The 17,955-nt window shown below is 33.3% G+C and overlaps 1 protein-coding gene across 1 annotated transcript in view; it reads right to left on the bottom strand.

Annotated features, from left to right (window-relative positions):
* Positions 1-17,955, bottom strand: part of LOC123552657 (E3 ubiquitin-protein ligase rnf213-alpha-like) — a 129,432-nt gene that overhangs the window by 32,970 nt on the left and 78,507 nt on the right. Inside the window, exons 40-56 of the mRNA XM_053540042.1 lie at positions 15,120-15,229; positions 13,028-13,165; positions 12,482-12,644; positions 12,016-12,092; positions 11,671-11,812; positions 10,304-10,497; positions 9,702-9,887; positions 8,747-8,870; positions 7,931-8,128; positions 6,979-7,118; positions 6,594-6,801; positions 5,132-5,280; positions 4,087-4,385; positions 3,388-3,538; positions 2,673-2,841; positions 2,186-2,366; positions 1,798-1,964 (exon numbers count right to left, since the gene is read on the bottom strand). Coding sequence (XP_053396017.1) covers positions 1,798-1,964; positions 2,186-2,366; positions 2,673-2,841; positions 3,388-3,538; positions 4,087-4,385; positions 5,132-5,280; positions 6,594-6,801; positions 6,979-7,118; positions 7,931-8,128; positions 8,747-8,870; positions 9,702-9,887; positions 10,304-10,497; positions 11,671-11,812; positions 12,016-12,092; positions 12,482-12,644; positions 13,028-13,165; positions 15,120-15,229 — 2,796 coding nt within the window. The remainder of the gene's footprint in view (positions 1-1,797; positions 1,965-2,185; positions 2,367-2,672; positions 2,842-3,387; positions 3,539-4,086; positions 4,386-5,131; positions 5,281-6,593; positions 6,802-6,978; positions 7,119-7,930; positions 8,129-8,746; positions 8,871-9,701; positions 9,888-10,303; positions 10,498-11,670; positions 11,813-12,015; positions 12,093-12,481; positions 12,645-13,027; positions 13,166-15,119; positions 15,230-17,955) is intronic.

Consider the following 17,955-nt stretch of genomic DNA (forward strand, 5'->3'; position numbering starts at 1 on the left):
GCATCTACAGTGTGCATCTTTTTGCCCATTTATGAAATGTTTGGTCACTCAAAACTACTCGCAAATAATTTTGATTATTATGGTAAGAAATTTCATGTATTCCAAGAAGAATGTAGAAAATATTTCTAGGCATTTGAAGTAACGAAAAAGTGAAGTCCTGTAATAAATACTATTCAGATGCTCGTATATTGTCAAAAGAACAGGAGATCTGAAAGCTAATAACTACGTTTCTAGTATATTATTTACAAGCTATTAGAAAAAACTTAAGTAATGCGATAGAAAATTTGTTAAGTGTACAAGGGTTGTAAGTTTAAATATGAAAGCCATTTTGAACTTATGCACTGTCACGCATATTAATTTGGAGATAATAATTTAGATAAAACTATATTATGAGTAAATGAATATATTGTAATTTTAAGGTTTAGGAGTATATCACCAAAACACAGAAATATTTTATAAACGAACAACATCGTTACCAATATTTTACTTAATCATTACATGTTCTGCCGTACTGTCTCGTACTGAAAATATTCTGAAAAAGTTGTCCCCCTTTGAAAATGAATGCCATTTGTAAAAAAATAAAAATAAACAATTGCTGAAAACTGTGTTCCACTTAGTTATGTGAAATTTGAACACTCGCATGCTATTGCAAATGAATCAAAACAAACATGTGTAACAGTTCTTTGATAATGGTGAGTTTTTAAAGGCGTTTGACTGCCCGGAAGTGGGGCCCCTTTAGGCAGTCCTTTTTCCGGAATTCAATGTTTATATTAGTATACTGACATTTGTTTTGTTGTTTTTGTAATGATATCGTGTATATTACTCTACAAAACAAGTGTCAGTATACTGATATAAGCATTGAAATCCGAAAAAGGACTGTCTAAATAGGCCCCACTTCCAGACAGTCAAGCGCCTTTAAAAACTCACCATTTTCAAGGAACTGTTACACATGTTTGTTTTGATTCATTTGTAATAGCGTGCAAGTGCTGAAATTTCACATAACTAGGTGGAACACAGTTTTCAGCAATTGTTTATTTTCATTTCTTTACAAATGGCATTCATTTTCAAAGGGGGACAACTTTTTCAGAATATTTTCAGCACGGGACAGTACGGCAGAACATGTAATGGTCAGGTAAAGTATTGGTAACGATGTTGTTCGTTTATAAAATATTTCTGTGCTTTGGTGATATACTCCTAAACCTTAAAGCAATATCTCAAGAAAAGTCACTATCGGAATGAATATATCACTCTGAATTGATTTATTCAATAGCTACACCAGTCCTAATGAATAAAAATAGCGATAACAATAATAAGCGTGTAGTGCATACACATAATATTGAAATAGGCGCAGGATTAGATCCGACAAATGTTGCTCGTTAGATATTTCAGAACATTAAAACTACGATTACAGCACCGTTCTCATTACATACACCAAACAGGCTTATAAATGCTTTTCACGAAGGTAATGATTATTGAAAATCAATACAAAAGTGAGATCAGTGAGATAGCCGTCGCAACGGCGAGTGTCAAAATGAACCGCTATGTATCTTATATTTTGTAATGGTTATTGTATATACATAATGCGAAAGGTATTTCAACAACTTCTTATGTATAGTTTTTATCTCATCAACGGTTCGGCTAACGCCTTCATAGGAATAACTCACATACAAATATAAACAACGGACGTGATATAAAATTGATAACGTAACTTCAAATGGCGGTAAAACGTCAAGCAAAATATTTTTTGTATAGACATAAATAAGTTTATACTTAAGAGTCACAACAAAGTGAACGTACATCAAACTCTTCATTAGGTCCAGCAGGATACAGTGTACGTATCAGATCACATGTATATTCCCTAATGCCTTCTAGTATGATGCGTTCATTTCGAATGTCTTCATAGAATTTAAACAAAGGGTGCTCGCTGAGTACACGTCTACATGCTTCTATCCGTACATTCCTCGCTACCACGGATAAACAAAAATATATAGAAGACTGGCATTGTCACAAACTTTTAAATGAAGTGATTTAGTGCTACGATATGTAAATACAACGTACAATATTTCTCTGCTATAAACATAACAAAATATTAACATATCTAATCTTGCAATCAGTTCAAATACAATTTTAGTAATATCTAAAATTAAATAAGCTAAACGATGATGTTCAATTCTAAGGAACTAACCTTCCCACGGATCAAGTTTCTCTCTAGATGTACGGTCCAAATTCAGAACTTCACAAATTTTGTCTATAAATAGCCACGAAAATGGCATTCTGGCATAAAATGCACGCCCTTCGCAGCCACTTGAAAAAACTGTTACCTCATTTAAATCATTCAGTTTAATGGGGGACTGGAATTCTTTGTACTGAAAATGGATGGAAAACAAAACTTCATCTATATTGTATTAATATTAGGTACAATTTCTAAACAATTACCTGTCGAGTTGAGTATTCAGTAACATAGTTATATTTAGATTGGAATGTCATACAAATATCATAAGTTAATTGACAATGACCATTTATTAGAAAATTCTAATTATGTAAATTAGTTAGACAGTCATTGAAATATTAATCATTACAAAATACAAGAACAAGCATACATTATGAATACAAGCACAATGCAATACTTGTTTTAATTAAATTTATGGTAAGATACATTCTTCTATGCGAACCTGTAGGTTTATTATTCCAGGCGTGTTCAGAATTTCAAGCCATAACTGCTGTTTCCATGGGTACTGCGTTTCTTGAAGAATACTAAGATTTCCATTTGTATCACAATATGCGATGATTCCAGCCAAAATGGGAGAGACTTTACTTTCCAAAACTTTGATGCAGGAGCTCCTAACGAACAATTGTAAATTTGTTGGAACAATCGTAAATACTAGATTTCATTGATATCAATGTGTATAGTTGGACTTAATTTTTCATAGCTTGGAAATACCAAAACTCAAATACATATCAACACGTATATTCTCAATATATAAGGAAGTATTACCACCCACATGCAAGAAAAGATAATATTCGTAACATATAAAACGAAACGGAATAAAACGCAAAAAGATAGGGCATCGACTTGGAACGGGCAGTTGCTATAGAGGAAGCTAGGGTTTTAATCGCACTTAGGTAATGCTAACCTCAGGCTATGTTTGACCAGATATGTGAATGAAATAATTCATCGCCGCGATAAGCTCTACCATTAGTGACAATATACCACACTATATAAGGAACAAAGTATATATATAGTATCACTCCGAGGTATCAGTTTACCAATGTACTTAATAACTTCCTTAAGTCAGAGTTACCAGAGAATAACTTTAGAATAGGCAATGTGCACGTCTTCCGAAGCCTAAGTAATTTATCTTTTATCTTTCTTAAATGGTTTTGTACCTGAAAGTTCCAGTCTTGCTTGTGTTTTCCAATGTTGCCGCTTCATTTACAAGCCAATGTGTTGCATTATATGCAGTACCTACTTTTCTTTCTTTTTGTTGCAAAAGCCTAGCTATCAGAACGCATATTCCTTGTAAAAATGATGATTGTCCTGAATGATAAAGATATAATCACATGTAGAATATATGAAAATATGTTTTTGACTCTGAAGAGGTTAAATTTTTTGTAAAATATAATTTCGTACGTTTTGGTGCACGGGCAGTAATGTTATATGATAAAAAATGTATTAAACAGAACCTCTGTAAATAATGAATAATCAATAATAAACTTATAATAATCAAAATCAATCACAATCTTGAATATCATGTAGTGGGCTGTATTGTATATCAGCCAAAGGATCTTATTAAAGCGAAACATATTTCACAAGTCTGAGTTAATTTTGGATTTATATAATCATCTGTAATAGTATTATTTAAGTTAAGCAAACATTTTTTATGTTTAACATAATTAGTTTTTTATCAATATCTGTGGAATCATCCTGTAGGCAATGAATGTAATAGTTTTAAATAAACGGTCATGGAGCTAACTTTCATCGATTGACACAACAATGAAAGCGGCGCAACCATGAAATCGACAAAAATTAATCTCCCATGAATATCAATGAATCCACAGTTTATGCTTCTGTACATGTTGTTATACCTTCAACTGGATCTTGATGAAGTAACCTGATTACGAAATCAACTCTTTCTGTTTCTCTGTTACTACGCTCGGCTTTATCTTTTACCATTGACAGAGCCGATTGCACACATGACAGCACAAGCTTCTTTACATCTAATTTATTCTTGTATAGTTCCATTCTTCGTTTGACATTGTTGCCAACATTCTCAAACTCAGACAAAACATCGTCAAGTTTCAAATCTTCCTGTCCACTGTTCAGAAAATTTCTTGTGCATGTGTCTGTATTATTTTTCCATTCCATTGCTTCACCAGTCGAGCTACTGATATAAATATTTCCTTTTAATACTGACTACATAGTTGGAGCTTAATTTGATATCCAGTATTGTCGACACAAAGATGCCTTAACACAAAGGGTTTTAAAATGCATCACACACACGGTGAAATAATGAAAAATACGTGCTACTATTTTAAATACAACAACAGTCAACCTTTATTAAACCTCACAAAATAGCAAAACTCAGTATCTGCATTTCGCAGATTAAAACGGAAAATTTGTGAATTATATATAATTATTAATAGGGTATTGTAATTAAGTTGGCATTCAACAGTACATATAACGAGCGTATATTTTATTTATTTATTTGGGTTTTACGGCGCACCAACACAGTATAGGTTATATGGCGCCAAACAGGACTACAAATTTTGGTTCCACATCTCATTTACATCGAAATAAAAAATATGAGGTATGGAAGAGCGTATATTTTAAGACGCAAACGGTCTAAAAACCACTTAATTACATAACCTTTAATATTCCTTTACAGTAACTAGTACATGTTAACCTGCATACTTCTTTGATTAAAAGTAAAATTAAAAATGAAAGATACATGTAAAAGACAAATAAGTATCCTTTTTGAACAATCGATAGCTTGACTAAGCATCTTCAGCTTCATTTTATATATAATGAAGTGTCAGGACTATCCACTAAATTAAAATAATTAACTATTCACCACTCAATACGGATAAAGAAGAGCGAAATTACAGCGAAAAATTTAAAGTGTGACCAAACCTATCATCTGTTTCCATTGGTTCTGTTTGGCTTGTAACTGCATCGTCAATTAACATTCCAACTGATTTCCCATGCATTTCTTCGAGCGAAGGTATGTGCATGTCCTCAGGTTGTAAATCATCGATGTGTGCCGAGTGCCATTTTCCGCACTTAAGTTAATAAAACTATTTTAAATTTAAGTGCATCGCGATGTTTAAGCAATGTGATGTTCCATAACAATACCGCCTTATGCATTTATGATTAGTCTGATTCTTTTCATTTGTAGAGCTGAACGTGACATCCAGACTATTTTAGTTCAGATTGTGACTTTTTAGCTTTGGGTGGAAAACGCAGATCCCAGGTGGATGGCTTCCTAATATTAAAATATTCTTTGAAATCACAGTGATGAAGAGAAGTCACTGAAGTAAACTTCTCGGCCAATGATACCAAATACGAATTGTCTGATCCTGACCACAAATAATAGAGGTCGTCTACTACCTCATGCACTCATCCTATGAGGTTTGACAACATTCCCGAAACAAAAGGGATCATATGTCCACGGCAATTATCGCATGAAGTTTTAAGACTAAGGGCAAAAGAGTTCTTTAGTTTTTGAACGGAAATCGTTTTCAATTTAGAGGTCATTTAAACCTTCTGACCCGACCTGCAAAAAGGGCCATTTACTGACTACAGGCAATCATATTATGACGTTTGTCGACTGTAGGTCAAACCATTCTCGATTTATTGAGAGGAAACCGTTTTCAGTTTCAACGCCACTATGACCTTGACCGATAACCTACTAATCCCTTAATAAATAGCGGTTGTTTATTAACTAACGTCTTTCTAGTTTGACCTTTGTGAGACTAAGTGTTATCTAGTTATTGATTAGAAACCAAATGGTCTACTGACTAACAGACCTAAAGACCGAGTGACAGACAGATAAGCAAACAATGCACGAAACAACAAAACCTATTCTTCTTCGAAAAGGGAGGGCATAATTACTATAAATTTTTAGTACGTAATTCAACAAAGCTAAATATGGTATGCATCTGAAGCTAAATATAGTACAAATTGGAAGCTTAATGCAGTATGTACCCATTGATTTGTATTGTGCAATAATACTGATTTTTATTGATTATAAAAGTTTCATGACGAGTCATTTACAATTTGAAGAAATCATTCAAAAGAGAAAGAGTCACTGATCATATTTCAAGTACACATACCATTTGGAAAAGAAATGAACGCTAAGAGCACTTTCTGCTCAATGACAATGTGCATAAATGATTGTACGTACATTTCAACAGCCGCAACACGGGACAAACAGCGCAAAGGGTACTATTAAATCAAGTTTTAATACGTCGAACGGTGTAGGAAAGTCGTCATGTAGCTTGGTTTTTACTGTATTAACAACCTTGAAATTATATTATATATATATTGAATTCTATTATATATGGATAACACTTTTTACGGAATACAATTATACCTGAAAGCCAGTAAAACAGCCCCCGGAAACCTTAGGGAGTTGAACAATAAGAACGACATGGACAGGTTCAGTCATTTCATCTCTCAGTTTCTCAAATTCATCCATGACACAGTATCTCGCACAAGCTATTAGATTCGCATTGACATCCCCCGAGTCACACTGAATCACAATCAGTTTGGCAGAGTCGCCTGTTATCTTCATGTGCTGCCTATGTATAACATCATGATAAAGGTAATACTGGCTGCATAAATGGTGACATTTATAAATGTCGATAGGATTAAGGAACATATTAATTGAAGAATCTGTACAAATGAGACAAAAAAGAAGTGGAATTCGTAGAGCGTATGTAAATGTAACAGTACAGAATAATATGAATATATGGTACCTTATTTTAGTGGTAAACTGTTGTTCAGTGTCAAAGGAAGACAGTGTTTCAAGTAACAGTATTTTATCAGCGTCTATTCCACTTGCCAAACCAATTGCGTCAATGTGAACACTTGTCAATAGCTTAGAGTGTGTAGTTACCTTTGGAATGAAAATAAATCACCTTAAGTATCTTATGATAAGGTTTGTAAATTACAATACCAGACAGATAAGTGGAACAACATTTGATATCCTTCCAATGGTTATAGAAACATTATATTTCATATTTATTCACAGGTATAGTTTAGATTAACGTGACACCCTGTGTTCAAAATTACTATGAAACATGAGTGTCTGGTTAAAATATTACCACATTCTTTCTTGACTGGTCTCGAGTATAGTCTGTAGTTGGATGATATTGATCGAAACATCATCTTCCTTTCGTTGCCGTACATTTTTGGATTATGATACTATAACTATTTTGCACATTTCCTTCGTGAGATTTACTAAAGCATCCCTTTAGATAGCAGGTCAGTCAAGATGATGAAAATGTTCATGCAAACTTATAACTGACTTTTGATAGTATGTCCAATGTCAGGACATCTTCGAGCAACTTGAAACAAACCGGCAAATGAATACAATTTGAAGTATTTGGATTATTTGAAAGCTAGTGTCCGAAACTGAACTTATTATCAAAGAAAATATATTAAAAGGAATACGTGTATATTGTCCTACAATCGATATGATTAGAATTGTATTGTATTATAACCGCAGTTTTTTGCTCGGTTTGTTTAATGCCATTTTAAAATTATAACGTAAGTTACATTATATATCTCATCATATTTCTTTTCTTTCCTGTACTATACAAATGAAATACTTTCCAGTCTTTGAACAATAATTAAGGTTTTTACAAACATTAAAATGTCAGCGTACGAACAAATGATTGTTTTTTTAAGGATTTAAATATCAGATACCTGAGAGTAAAATTGTTTGGTGTTCGGATGAAGGAGCATATAGCTGATGTATTCAACAATGCTGCTGTGAGCCTGCTCATTGAAATAGTTTCGAAATAACATCTCCTGTTCGCTTACGGGAAGACTGCTTTTCTTCAACCGTACAATTGCGTCTGGCGTGGCACACCACAGCAAAACAAACTTCGCTTCTTGAAATAACTAAAACATATATCTTTATTTAAACTGAGTTTTTTTAAAATGTCAGTTAACTATTAGTCATCTTTGTTTCTGAAAGAAAAACATCATTAAAACATGCTAAGACAAGATTAATGAACTAAGCATCATTTGTGCTTGAATCAACAGGATGAATTGTGAACGGTTTCAGTTTTGATCATAATTGATTTTCTTGGACACCTATAACCTTAAGTTTATAGGAAATGATTTTGGACTCTGCCTGAGAAGTAACTAACACGACTAATATTTTGTTGGAACCGGAGGTACCCAATGAAGAAGAGATGGATAGTTAGCTAAGAGGTTAGGTCGATTGTGAAACATTCATTGGGTCCTATACTTATCACACTCGACAACTCATTTTGGAAGGTAGCAACTGCCATTTTTGAAAGAAGAAAGTTCAGTGCCCATTTTGACACTGAGCGCCAAATAAGTGAGTATCAGGTACCATTTTTACATGGCCAGGGAGCAGATTCCCATCTGGGACATTGAAACGGGTGCTTAACCACTAGGCAACCAGGCCGGTTATGTGTAGCTGAAGTCGGTCTGGCTACTATTAATGAGCTTTACGTAGAAACATAACATTTGCTTTGAAATAACACACACTTTTTCCTCGCAGAGTTCTTGTCCTGTAGAATACTTCTGCCACACATATAATATAATTGCAGAACACGAATCCTCATGGAATCCAATGAAGACATCGCCAACTTTTGTTTCTTTTGTCTGTTCTCTAGTGTAAAAAATATCAAATGTAAATTTGTATTCAGAAATTTGATTGAAAGATCTAAATTCATGCATTGTTTAAATAACTTAACTGCATGTAGCAATCTTTCAAACCAATTCATTTTCAGTTATTTACCTTGTTATAAGTGTGATATTTAATTTTACTCTATACATATTTATCTCCTCCAGTCAATTATTCGCATTAGTACCATATATCCGTCCAATCTGATAATTATATAATTATAATATTATTTCGTACCTGACCTACTATAATTTTGATTCGAATTCGAATAAACGATAAAGTCCTTGACCAATAAAAGTGTCAAAATGAAATTCAACACCAATAAACGCTCGAATCAATGTTTCATTATTGAATTTCCATAAAGTAAGTTGGAATTAAATAGCCTTGCGTTTGTTTTAGTGAGTGAGAAAAATAAGCGCAGAGTATAAGGATTAATTCAATACAGTTTGGTTGGAATTTTTCAAAATGTTCACTCCCACAAAATTTGAAATAGAATGTATATTTGACATTGATAAAGTAGGTGAAAAAATAAAAGTAAGATTTTGGTGAAAATGCAAGAAGAATGTTAATTTTTTTGCATTATCGCAAAGCGTTGCAACGATTTACTATTTTCTGCGAAATAACTTTGGTAATTTATAAGAATGTTCTGCAATAATCTATGTCAACAAGTTTGTACAACTATTCACATTAAGAGTATAATAAGTGGATCAGTTTCTTTTCCCCTAATAACATTGGAAAGATGACTAAAATCTTGTGTTTTGAACATTAGTATAAAAAGCATATTGTGAACTTATTAATAAACAATATTCATATAACCTGTTCATCCGAAAAGACTGGTTTTGTGAAGAAAAGTCCCGAGCCCATTGTTCTAATTTAGATGCCAACAGCCGTTGCTTTTCAGTCAACATTGTATTGATGGTCAGAAAGTGTTTTTCTAATCTGTTGATCAGAGGTATTGGGAATTTCTTGTAAACCGTGTCTTTTTCAGCGATGACTATAAGCCTAAAATATAAAAAGTAACTTTTAGCAATTTCACATATAATTATTTTATTTCACAGAACATCATCATATCAACAAGAAGAGATCTTCTTATAAATAACGGTTTTATCATCATAGTTTACCTAGAAGTTATTAGTAAATGATTTAAACAATATGTACGAATATATTTGACATTATTTCAAGCTGTAATTTGATCAGCTGTGAGTATGGAATCATTCTGTAATATATGATTTGTAGACTAGAGGTGTTTTATGCATGCATGTAATTTATATCAAAGTTAGGTATCTAGATATATGAAAATACATCAATTGATATACATTCCGTTAGATTTTTTAGCAATTTTGTTGCTAAAATCACTTTCACACTAGCGCACAGATCGACAGAAACGTATGTAAATAATAAATAATAGTATATGTCACCTAAAATCTGGATGAACAGGACACTTGACTCTATGCGTTCCAAGCCCAAGATCAACATATCTGACATCACCGAAGAACACGTAATATTGATTAAGTGCATCGTAGAGACTTTCATAAAGGTTCTCTAGGTTTAGTAGGACAACAGTGTTCCCTGTTTCCATACATACTTTGATCTTGTTGATGTTAAGACACACCTGAATATATTAATAACTTGAAAAATACTTAATCTACCGTGATAACGTCTACTAAGTTGTTATACGCACTTAGCTTTTATCCTTCACGTAAAATCCTATTCACTTTATATAAATGTGTAAACAATTATTTAATTTTTAAACGGGACTTGTTCTCTGTTGACATACGTTGATAGTCATTCAATCGAACTGCAGTCTTACCTTTGCTTTTCTAACATGCGAACATGTTCGACAATTATGTATAACTACTGCAAAAGTGCGACTGATTTAAGAAATTAGAAGGATGCTTAAAATTCTAATATCCGTTTCATATTGCATACTTGGGAATAAGTTTGAATTTGGCATTTCATGAAGGTAAGTTCCATTTAAATCAGATATGTTTGATCGCAAGAAAAACATTCGAATATTTCTTATAGAACTGTTCTGTCATAAGAGATCGCCATACGTCTGCTTTGAGACAGTCCAGTAAAAGTAAAATTTATATCTTAAGAAATGTGAACTTCAAATATTTGACTTTAAATAGAACTTGAAATACTTTGAAGTTTTAAAGGTCACATTAGTCCAAAGCTGGGACAAAGGGTATGGTTTTGTGCATTCTTAACCGGTCAATGTACTCCCCAGCAGTATGGTTTTCATGCTATTCGTTCATAGCGGTGCTACTTTATGTATCTTTATTCATTTTTTTTCGTCCTACTGTTATTTTGTGATAACATGAGTGAGCGTCAATATGACATACAAGATAGAACATGTTTTAGACATTGTATTAATTTGAATAATTCTTTATCAGAAACGTGGCGCGACTGGTACAGCCTATTATGATATACATGCGTATTGCATTAGGTTCTAATCTGATTTGGATGTTTGGAATTTCAAATATCTTCTGAACCTTTAATTCTTTAAATTACGTCTCTGGCAAAGTCATGCAGGGGGCAATTTTAGTGCATCGCCATTCTTTCAGACCAATTGGACTTTATTTTTATGATTACGATGCAGAGTAACTTCAAAAACCCTAGTGTATAGTATCAACAGTATGTATATTATAACTTTTGATCAATTTCATAACATAAACAAAGTAAAGCAACAGGGCTAAAATTAAAAACTGAAAGAACAAAGTGAAACACGACCTTTGAACGGTTAGAGACAAAATACACGAGTTCTTTAGGCCCATAGATTTACCTGAGTGTATTCTTGATCACTACGAAAGCTGCTTCCGAATATGGTTATAGGTCTAATAACATCACTGCCCCCAAATATCAGTTGCTGAATGATAGCTAGTGCTCCATAATTCTCTGTTAGTAGTAACATATATCGACTTTCACTGAAATGGAGTTAAAACTTAAACTGTCGATAACCTTACCTTAAAGTATGTAAATGTAAATACACAAAGAAGTAAAAGTTATAGCCAATTGATTCTGTGATATGTATAACTACTGATGGTTGATTTTTGATTCAGAAACAGACGTTAAAGCAGTTTCAAGAATGTTCAAATCTAAAGTTACTTATATTTCTCTTAGGTCTTACCTCTGCAAGTTGTTTGTGTCAAAGAGACAAGCTCTTATCAGTCCTGCTGCGGAGCAGTCGGGGTCATCTTGTCTTGGCTTAAATAGAAACATGATTCGCTTGTACAAATGTAAGTACTATATCTTCACAAGGATCATGTGTATAAACAAAATATATTCGAAACGACTTCTTGTTTTTATTAGTACTTGTCTAACAATTTGAATAGTCTGGCAGTTTGGCGGCAGGGATAAAATGTTATGCAATGGACAAAATGGTGAAATGTATGCTCTTTAATAGAACATGTTTGGTGACATGACCAAATGTTTTTTAAAAAGAACAATATCAAACAATTTGATATAATTGCGACGTGCCCTGACTTAATATGCCCAAGAGACAAAAACATGAATAGCTCTTTTAATAATATATGGTTAAAGCATTTCATCATGTTAATACTACAAACTGACGGATAATAAAGATATATATTTACACGACTATCAACATGGAGAACTTTGGATAGGTGCTTTTTGAAACTTTCCACCGGGTCTACTTGATCTAAACCTTCAAAGTTCCGTTTGATTGCATGAAGCATCTGGTGCCACGTCGGTGCTTTTTTCGATTGCTCAACAAAGCTGAACACCATTTTAACCAAGCTATATCAAAATTAATGTTAAATTATTTCTCAAATCTATTCAAATTGTTTGTCTAAGTTGTAGATGGAAAAATAATATAACACAGGGACTGTAAAAAACTTTCAGTTGATAACCTGACATCAAAATAAAAGCATTAACTTTTGTTTTAGCATTAAAAATGACAAAGTGTGCTTAAATGACTTTACACCGACCATTTTTTATATTCACTGTTTTCTTGAACAAAAAAAAAACGTTGAATAAAATATCCTGCCTTTTTTGTCAGAGTACAATAATGTGAAATTGGTATTACCTTTGTGTGAGCTTAATGTAAATTGCATTTGTATTCCAACACTTTAAAATAGAAAATATAACTTTCATAAAATTTATTTAGCTGATTGGAGTACCTGTAGAAGTCCCTAAGACCAAAAAACTCCCGCGTCTTTTCAGATGCAGTATTAAATAACTCAAGATAGGAAACAGCCATTGGTTGAATCAAGTGCTCCATCTGGCTCAGTATCTCTTCGTCGGTACTGCATATACCACTTAAAAAGACAGCGAGAAAAGGCATTTATTAATGTCTTTTAATAAAGCTGTTAGAAGATCTTTCGGAACGCAACCAAGCTAAATAATAGCATACTGGGATGGATCGAGTCAGTTCATGCGAGGTAATGAAAATTGTAACACTCTTCCTGACCCTACCACCGACTTAGGTAAACCTTTACGATAAAAGAAAACTGAATGGACATAAACATTTAAATAATTAAAAAAAATAAATAAAAACTATATAAGTTGATAAATGTATATTACTTTATCGTTATGTTAACGGAGTAGAGAATAATCATGTATTAGTAACAAGTTCAGACCATGTTCAATCATGTCAGCCTAATTCTTATAAGATTACAAATTTGATGCCTTGGTCAAGATGTTTTAGAGTATATTTAAGTATTTATGTAGTTTAGTAGCCACTAAATTAACATCTATCATAAACTGTAAAGACATACAATAAAATATGCGTGTAAATAGGGAAAATTAGACCTAAAAAGATATTAATAAAAATACTTTGGCTGATTCGACTTGATCGTTATAATTGGTGAAAATGTGCAAGAGTATGTAAAGTAAATATCAATATGTTACATAAGAAGAACATGGCAGCTAAAAACTTTAAAAGCCATGTTTATACACAAAGTAATAAAGATAACTGCGGAATCCTGTTTCCGCCATCGACTTTTCGACTAGACAGACACGCGAAAACTTGAAATTAAGCATTTAATTTCAACTTTTCTAGCTATAAATTTACCGCGAAAAGTCGAAATCTTGAAGTTTTTGACCCGACAATTGTCGTGTAAACGTCAACTTTTCGACCTAATCAAGCGCGAAAAGTAGACATTAAGAAAGCTTATTTCAACTTCTCGTGCTAAGATATTTTCTCGAAAAGTTGATAAGTCGAAGTTTTTAACGCGACAATTGTCGTGCAAATGTCAACTTATCGACTGAATTTGTAGGGCGAAAAGTATAAATTTAAGTCTTAACTTCTACTTTTCGTGCCAGTTCTTTGGCCGAGAATTTGGCGAAATTATCGCTTAAATTTCGAATTTTCGTTAGGGTTAGGGTTACTAAGTTTAGGGTTAGGATTAGGGTTGGTTAGTTAGTCCTCAAACAAAACGTCGAAATTTAAGCGATAATACCGCGAAAATATCGGCCAAACTCTTGGTCGAAAAGTTGAAGACAGGCCACTTAATTTCAACATTTCGCGCTAGATTATGGGTCGACAAGTTGATGTTTGCACGACAATTCTCGGGTCAAAAACTTCAAGATTTCTACTTTTCGCGGGACATCTTTGCGCGAGAAGTTGAAGTTAAGGCTTTTAAATTTCTACTTTTCGCGCTTGATTCTAGATCGAGAAGTTGGCGTTTGCACGACAATTGCCGTGTTAAAAGCTTCAAGTTTTCGACTTTTCGCGGTAAATGTTTAGCGCGAAAAGTTGAAATTAGATGCTTAAGTTTTCGAGTATCTGTCTGGTCGAAAAGTCGATGACGGAAACAGGATTCCGTAGATAACAGATTTTTAATACGCTACAGGTCTAGCATAAGACTCATGAAAAACGTCATTTAGTTTAGCTTGTTTACAACTGTCAGACGGCATGTTCGTCTTAATGCAAGTAAACGGACAAATGATTTTGTTATGTTTTTTTTTTAAAGATTGTATGAAACCAACAGCTGATAATGTTCGTCTCTTCTTCTTATATTTCCTTCGTAAATATAATAAAGGAATAAGTAACAGGTAAACACCTCGTATTTCGTGGATTTTGCGCGGTTACTTTTGTTGATGATACGCTTTTGATTGAATTTCAGTAAACAGACGATTCATTCAGCTGATAACACAAAATGAACTGCTTTTATTGTAGAACACGTCTTCAATTTTTTGTTCTGATTTTATTTCTTTCTTCTAAAATATTTTAATATAGAATCAGTATATAATGTATGTCCATCAAATTACCGAGCACTGTTGATCAGTTCTTCAATATCAGGAACCTCTCTTTGCACTACAATACCTCTGTTCATTTTAGCTGGATCTAGAGCCCAGTTTGATATTCCGATAAAAGCAACCTGAAATTATGAGGGAAGTACGAAAGACCCGGGTGACATTTCAACTTCATTATTTCACGATTTCTGCTTCATGATTTCATGATTTCCACTTCATGAATTCATGAATTCTGCTTCCTGATTTCACGATTTCCACTTCACGATTTCACGAATTCACCACGATTTCACGAATTCACAATAAAACTTCACGATTTTTTGATTTCACGATTTCATGATTTCACGATTTCTGTTTCATGATTTCACGATTTCCACTTCATGAATTCACGAATTCATCACAATAAAACTTCACGATTTCTTGATTTCACGATTTCCACTTCATGAATTCACGATTTCTGCTTCCTGATTTCACGATTTCCAGATTTCACGAATTCACGATTTCATGAATTAACAATTTCACGAAAAAAACTTCACAATTTCTTGATTTTACGATTTCTTGATTTCACGATTTCCACTTCTTGAATTCACGATTTCACGATTAAACTTCACGATTTCATGATTTCTTGATTTCACTTCTTCTATTTGGCCAATCCATTCCGTTACTCTCCATTCAATGAAGTGTAAACGTAATGAATGGTCTGGGTTACAGAGGATGAGTTTATACTCCTGCATACGTCTGTGTGGAGGTTGGGGAGGGATATTGGTGCCTGTACCAACACAATATTGGGTACTTTCAACACTAAAACATGTATGAACAAAATAAGATGCCCAAGTAGCTTTACTGTTTTAGACAAATCCAAAATATATAAGTATGTTTATTATGCCCACGCCATTTATGGCGACGGAGCATTAAGCCTTGCAGTTGTCCGTCCGTCAGTCCGTTATTTTGGAATCCGTCTTTCCGTCCATAGACATATTGGTTTCTGTTCATTTAAAAGAGAATACTTGCATGGATTGAATTTATATTTTGTATGTATATCCTTTCCACGCCTGTAACGTCTAAGCCGCTTTTTTACGTTTTAAACGGCCCTCGTGGTAAGGCCGTACTCTTGATCAACTCAGTTTGCATACACAGCAGATGGCAATAGCTTACATGTGAATAAGATGCATCGCTTTTCATTAAATAGCACAAAGATGAGGAGCTTACTAAAACCGAAAAAAGGGTCTGGAACAATTTCACATTTTAAGCAATAATGCATTCTAAAAGTATTGTTTGTAAGTCTATTTCCTCATCAGTTGAGGCATTTTCGGCCAGTTTTCACTTTCAGTACCTAAACCTGGTTGTACATTTATATAACACGCCATCTCACATGTAGCGAATTCTACGTCATACATTAGTCATGTGACTAATAAAATCGCGAAAAGTTGAAATTGTACTATAATTATGAAATCGTGAAATCGAGAAATCGTGAATTCTTGAAGTGGAAATCGTGAATTCGTGAAATCATGAAATTTAATGGTGAAATCGCGAATTCGTGAATTTGTGAAGTTTAATGGTGAAATCGTGAATTCATGAAGTGGAAATTGCGAAATCGTGAATTCGTGAAGTGGAAATCGTGAAATCGTGAATTCATGAAGTGGAAATCGTGAAATCGTGAATTCATGAAGTGGAAATCGTGAATTCATGAAGTGGAAATTGTGAAATCGTGAATTTGTGAAGTGGAAATCGCGAAACCGTGAAGTTTTGTCATGAAATCGTGAATTCATGAAGTGGAAATTGTGAAACCGTGAATTCGTGCAGTGGAAATCGTGAAATCGTGAAATCGCGAAACCGTGAATTCATGACGTGGAAATCGTGAAATCGTGAATTCGCGAAACCGTGAAGTTTTATCGTGAAATCGTGAATTCGTGAAGTGGAAATCGTGAAATCAGGAAGCAGAAATCGTGAATTCGTGAATTCATGAAGTGGAAATCGTGAAATCATGAAGCAAAAATCGTGAAATAATGAAGTTGAAATGTCACCACGGGTCTTTCGTAGGGAAGTTATAAATATTATCTTTGTAACATGACTTATTCTAATACGAAACATTTAAAACGGATATAGCATCTAATAGCTAGTCAAGATGTAATTTAATTTGTTACATTAATAATGATTTATTACAAAAATATTTGACCAAAACATAAAGATATATGATATTAAGTGAATCAGGAACAGGATATGATTCAAAATTACGAATCAACGGTTACGTAAATAGCGGAACAAGTCAAATACTAATATATTGTACTGTAACGTTATTCAAACTAAGGTTAATTTTGATGAAAATCATTAAGGATTAAATTAACTCGGCACGTTATATAAATTGGAAGCAATGGTGTGACGTCGTTTAAATGTTTAAAGATAAAATATAATACTACAGGATGTTGACAAGTATTAAAATTCTATACAAAATGTCTTAAAATCAGTTTGAAATGTGTGAATCTCTTTTTTCATCATTTTATTGACTATATAAAAGGAAACATGTTTATATACGGCTGTGAGATGTTATTTAAATCTACGTTTAAGAGAATTTTCTATTCATGAAAATGTCACCAGAATTGTGCTTTCTTTAGACTCGCGGTATGAAAAACAAAGATGAATATTTAACAGGGAGATTTTGTTTGAAGTCCAAATTTACAAAATCAGTCTAGCAAAACATCAGACAAATGACCCTATTATTCTTATTTTCCGAAAGTTTCTAGTACATCTTGGACTTTTTAAAAATGTCGGTTTCATGAAAGTCGGCATTGGAGAAATTGCAAAAAGAGCTAGTACTGCAGGTCATATTATGAATACAGTATGTTGCATAATTATG

The sequence above is a fragment of the Mercenaria mercenaria genome, chromosome 4 (genome assembly GCF_021730395.1).
Source record: "Mercenaria mercenaria strain notata chromosome 4, MADL_Memer_1, whole genome shotgun sequence".
NCBI lineage: Eukaryota > Metazoa > Mollusca > Bivalvia > Venerida > Veneridae > Mercenaria > Mercenaria mercenaria.